Raw genomic sequence first — 6,098 nt, forward strand, 5'->3', positions numbered from 1 at the left:
GCAATCTAATTTTTTGTAAATCATGATTCTGCTTACATATCCAGAAGCTGTGTAGTTGGTTTTTGGGCTACAAAAGCAAAACACACAGGCCTCCTTATGCGAGTTGAGGCAAGAATCCACCACGCTGGCCAAGTGAGGGTTGGCAGAAGTCACATGCCAGTTTCCTCACGTTTTCCTTCACCGTTCGAACCATGCAAACAGACTAATCTTTTTATTGATAATTGACAAAAAAACCTATTAATAATTGACAAAAAATCTTCGCTACCTTTGAAAACTTCTAAATATTTTTGATCTACTTAATAAATTCCTAAGATAGAATCGGGTATATAACAAAAATAAATAAAAAGAACGATTTTTTCATAATAATATATTTCTCTAATCTAATAGTCGGACATACAATTTCCCACGGGTTTGCTCACAAAAACCGACAGATTACAATGTTTATATTTTTTGAAACAACAACCATATCACTTATTTATTTTAAAAAATCTATACTTTAAGTAACATTATAGACAGTACTAGCCGAGTCCCTTAAATATAATAATCGCCTGTGTCAACAGGTTGATTTACAAATAAACTTGTGTTTCTTTGGCTAGATCTCTACTTTCATTTAAAATTTCATTGAAATTTGTGCTGAGTTTTAGCTGCGAAAGCGTCACACAGCGTTTTATAATAGTAACAAGCGATTTCCTTGAATTGCATCATTTTTAAACAATTCTTTTATATAATAAAGGTAACCCAACCTCCCTTTTGGGGGTGGCACTCCAAATTCTAAGAGTTATCGAGTAAAAACCAAAAAATATAAGATTAATCGATAACCTCATTTCGAGACGTCGGTTAAAAATTCGAACATGTAGTAGCGAGGTATACTCGCAAAACACTATAAATACATCCACACATGTACATTTGTACGTTATTCGGATAACATTAAATTGAATTTAAAAACCGCTCAAATCTCTTCATATATATATACTCGACGTATATTTATTGTTAAGAACAAGGCTACTGTCAATAAGGGATTCGGCTAAAAGCCCCTCTTTTAAGTATCAAATATGGGATTTAGATGGCATAGACAATAAAGTAATAAAAAAAAATATAAAAATTGTAATCTTGTCCACACGCGCGAGAAATTAACTAAAAAATATAAGACAACAATTTCATTTATTACAGGGCGTTCTGTGAATGCATCGCGGCAGCGTATAACTCTAGATGGCGGCTAATCTCGACGGGGACTAGCCGACTGTAACGGAGATGCGAGAAAAACACGGCACTTAGCATAGTTCGAAAAGTTACGTATTAGATTTAGGTCTTGAAGATCAGAATTAGGATCCAAATCACCAGCTTATACACCAGTGGGATTTGGGGGCATATTTCACCGGTACATTAAAATCTAAACAACACATGTACAAAAAGAGCAAAAATAAATGCACAAATATATACGCACAGACGCACACACAGAACGCGTCACGCGCACGCACAATCGAAATATAAACATACATTGCAATAATTATATTATTATATTATATATTATTACGATACAACAACTTAACTACGGGGGATACCAGTCCATCGCTAACTAACGTTATAACAAAACAGAATGGGACATTTTGTATGAAATGAAATGAAATTTCCAAGCCGATTGATTCCACATCCGCTGGCCAGTTCGACGACCGCCTGATACAACCGCCCGATTAGCCTATCCGTCAGTTAAAACGACACATGTACGAGAATATATATATGTCAACATTCAGTGGCGTAGCTATCATAGGGCCAGGTGGTGCAGTGCACCAGGGCCCCGGAGCTCAGGGGGCCCTCTAACCTCAGCTTTGAAAGAGGGGAGGAAGGCGGAAAGAGGGGAGGAGGGCCCGATTCTCTCCCTATGCACCAGGGCCCTTGTCCGCCTAGCTACGCCACTGTCAACACTGTTAAATAGGCCATCTCTAGGTGGCTCTATCGCCGAGTCGTGACACCGACCCCCCAATTCGTACGAAGACAAAAAAAAAGAGGTTATTATCTTTTGGATAAAAACTTTTATTCAACCGACAGTACGGGAAAGCGATATTTGAGATTTGCACACATACTTACAAAATTATCAACGCACCGGGGCAATAGTTTTGTTTGAAAATAAAAAAATTTATAAAAATTACAATACTGTCAGTTTTTTAACGTCCCGCCGGAAGTTGGACAATGTCTGTCTAACTGTGGCGTCGTGGCTCACAAACGGATGGACCCATTCCGATGCGGTTGTTCTTCATTATGTCAAAATCACAAAGGTTTCGCTACTGCTCATTTTTATTTAACCATTGCCTCAGTACGTTAATAAGAATTAAAAAAATCAGCGTACCCGTACGCTAAGTGTTAGTGGTTTGCATTTTTGGCATCACTACTACATTATATACAACTAATATGACAACGCCGCAACAAGAGAAAAAATAGAGAATCGGAAAAAGTAAAAAAAAAAACTGTAGTCATAGTAAAGATAGAGTGGGCTATATGTTCATTTAGAAAGAGACAGATTACCTCGGTACCCAATCTGTCTCTCTCTAATGACCCAACTAACCGCCAATCCAAACCTCTCATTACATGTCTCTCACGCATGTGCGATAGAGACGGCCAGAGTACCGAGGTCGTCTCTCTCTTTCTACACGAACACGTCTACAGCTACTCTGCATATAAAACCTCTACGGTGCGGCAACGGAAACTAAAATACATTTAAAAATACACGACATTCGAAACCAATCGCACTATCATTATCATTTAATCGAGTGTGATAAAATTGAAAAATATCACATGAGTTTCCAATGGGTGATGTCCGTAGGACATTCACGGCGCAACTCGAAAGAGAAGAGGCATTGTAAATTATTTCTATTTACACATTTCGAACAGAAAGTCGTGATAGTAACACCACATATAGCTCAAGAACGGCTAAACGGATTTTAATGATTCTGTATAAGGATTTGTGTCCTTTCATATCATAAGGACAATAATTGTTTTATAAAAACATACGCCCATTCAAACTGAGCCAATGTGAGCAGCAGTTAATAAGAATTAAATTTCGTCTGTCTGTCCGTACCGTTGCAACGATTGTGCATTTATTCAGTCCTTCTACATAACCTAACTTTCTACATACATCCAAAAACTACAAACCCCATCCAAGCCTCAGCTTACCGTAGATTATAAATTTCCCTCCTTCAAGTTGCAAGCGTGAAGTCCTAAAACTACTAGTAACGGAAACCTCTCAACGGAAACGCCATAACGGAAACGCCGTAACGGAAAACGTGTGCAATAAGAGCTATTTAATTCTTCTTCTCTTCCTTCTTCTCGTCCGACGGCTGTTCGCTCTGCTGCTGGCTCGACTGTTGGCCATCGCGCTCGGCGGCCATCTGTCGAATGGAAAAAAAAAAATCTATAAAATCAAGCGCCTTTTAAGGTTCTAAGGTCGAATCTTTCTTGTGCTACTTAAAAATCGGTAAAACCATCTATATTAAATCTTTATAATGTTTAACAAGCAATCCGCTCCGGCTTCGCACGTGATGGATGATGAATAGTTTATTTGTTTGAACGAGCTAATCTCAGGAATTTACTCGTCCGATATCGAAAGTTCTTCCACCATTGGATATACATATTGTGATGAAATTAAATTAAATTATCACACGAAAAGTGTTTATACGGTGGTGTAATATGTAATACATGACATATTGCACCACCAAAATGTTTTATTTTGTATATAAAATATAAAAAAAAATCCCAAAATTATTTACATTATCGCATCAAAAAATTGAAATAAATTTAAAATTATTAAACGGCCGCCGTGTTAGCAGAGTTGTACATTATTGTGGGAGTCGAGCACGCTTCGGCACGAATTGGGCCAGCTCGCACCGGGGAAGTACCACAACCCCACAGAAAACCGGCGTGAAATAATAGCCTGCTATTGTGTTTCGTACGGTGAGTGGGGGAGCCGGAGGCCTATTTCCTTCTCCTAGCCCTTCCCAGTCCATTCCTTCTTTCCATTCATCAATCCTTTCCTCATCCCTTATCCCTTAAAAGCGGGCAGCGCATTCTCAGAGGTCTAAGCCTCTGCGAATGTTCATGGGCGGTGGGGATCGTTTACCATCAGGCGAACCACCAGCTCAGTTGCCCGCTATGAAATAAAAAAAAAAATACGCACATTAATCACGTGCGAAGCTGGGGCAGAGCGCTAGTATATAATAAAAAATGTTGGAAGAGCGAATCGTCCCCAAATATACCAAATAAGAGGGGCTGATAACTGCCGTCCGTCTGTGTAGCACAATCGCTTGACCACTGCACGCACTCGGCACAACGCACTGGCTCAAATATGTGCACGTGTAATTTATATATCCCTGTCTATATATATGTCTCTGTTTGTAAATTTAAAATTTACATCTCGTTTGAATTTTTTCGCTTGTTTTATCAGTTTTATGCGGTCTTAAAAACTGCTATTTATCGTAATTTGTCAGGGTCGTTATGACACACTTCACATTGCTGGTGCTTTTTTTATTTCATTTGTTATGTGTAATTTTTTTTTGTTCTTGTGTAGTTTTATATTTATTTACTCTTTACATGTAGGTATGTCTTAATGTTTATTTATATAATTACATTTTCATTAGTGTGTTGTGCTGTCACTGATAAACAAATGTTTCTTTCTTTCCAATTTTATTCATATGATTTTAGTAAATTTTGATCACGGCGGCGGGATTCGAACCCGCGTTCTTTGTCAAACCGTAGCAACGCCTAGCCTCTCGGCTACCCGTGATCCCGACACAGTAATCGAATTTCTTCTACACTTTCGGTTTCATGTGCCTAAGGGGCACCCCACGCCATCTATTGAGATGATTAAGAACCATCACAACCAATACGAAACATTATTTCGATGATTACAATATATACAACGCGGGTTCCCGCCTCGTAATCAAATTTTTTCCATATTTTCTATTGTTTCAAAATTTATCATTTATAAAGCATTTCAATGATATAAAAACTAAAAATTAAATTATTATTATTATTATTTTTAATTATTACCTTAACTTTTTGTCGTTTTTCTTGTTGTGTTTTTGGTATATTTATTTCAATTTCCTTACCTCAAGATTTCAGTAATTTTTTTTTTCTTTATATAATTGCAGTAACTTATTTATCTGTATTATATCTTTTAAATATTTTTTCTTCGGCTCACCTTCTTGTACGCCTGCTCGAACAGCTTGAGGCTCGCCTGCTGCAGCGAGCTGGTGGCGGTGCGGATGGCTTCCGGCTCAGCGGTGTCCTTCTGCGCCAGCAGCTCGCGCAGTTTGCCGATCTCGACGCGCAGCTTGTCACACTGGGGTCGCGCCATTGTTTCAGATTAAACACTTGTTTATTTTTGTTTGTCTATTTTACTGTGTTCGTCTGTTTATATGTGTTAATCTGTGTCAGTCTGTGTAGTCGGTATGTCTGTTTGGATGTGTTTCTGTTTATTTTGTCTAATTGCGTGTTTGTCTGTGTCTGTTTGCGTGTGTATCAGTAAATGACGGCTACAATTAACAGATAGACACACAACCAATGTCTGTCTGCATGCATGTATGTTTCATCTGTCTGTCTGCATGTGCGTCGCTTTGTCTGCGTGTGTCTGTCTGTTTGCGCGTGTGTGTCTGTCTGCGTGTGTCTGCCTGTGCGTGTCTGCGGGTCTATCTATCTGCATGCGTGTCTGTCGGTCTGCGCGAGTCTGCCTCTCTGTTTGCGTGTGTGTGTGTCTGTCTGTCTGCGCGTGGCCGTCCGTCCGCGCACCTCGTCCTGGGGCAGCTGGTCCTTGTACTCGTCCATCTTGGTCTCGGTGTCGTGCAGCACGCCCTCCGCCTGGTTGGACACCTCGACGCGCTCGCGCCGCTGCCGGTCCGCGGCGGCGAACTGCTCGGCCGCCTTCACCATGTTCTCGATCTCGTCCTTCGACAGCCCGCCGGACGACTGGATCACGACTGCGCGGGTGAATGGAGACAGCGTTAATGTGGATAGGGTAATGCATGGTGGGCATTTATCTCTTCCTTTTTTATATTCTTTTTTTTTGGCTGTTATATGTATAAAATATCATAATACTTTCTTTCTAAGTC

The 6,098-nt window shown here is 39.7% G+C and overlaps 1 protein-coding gene across 1 annotated transcript in view; it reads right to left on the minus strand.

Moving 5' to 3' along the window:
- Positions 1-352: 352 nt before the first annotated feature.
- LOC119838938 (heat shock 70 kDa protein cognate 5) overlaps positions 353-6,098 on the minus strand; it is a 23,919-nt gene continuing 18,173 nt past the window's right edge. Inside the window, 3 exon segments of the mRNA XM_038365085.1 lie at positions 353-3,383; positions 5,192-5,332; positions 5,779-6,087. Coding sequence (XP_038221013.1) covers positions 3,297-3,383; positions 5,192-5,332; positions 5,779-6,087 — 537 coding nt within the window. The 3' untranslated portion in view covers positions 353-3,296.

This window comes from Zerene cesonia, unplaced genomic scaffold (assembly GCF_012273895.1).
Source record: "Zerene cesonia ecotype Mississippi unplaced genomic scaffold, Zerene_cesonia_1.1 Zces_u006, whole genome shotgun sequence".
Classification (NCBI taxonomy): Eukaryota; Metazoa; Arthropoda; class Insecta; order Lepidoptera; family Pieridae; genus Zerene; species Zerene cesonia.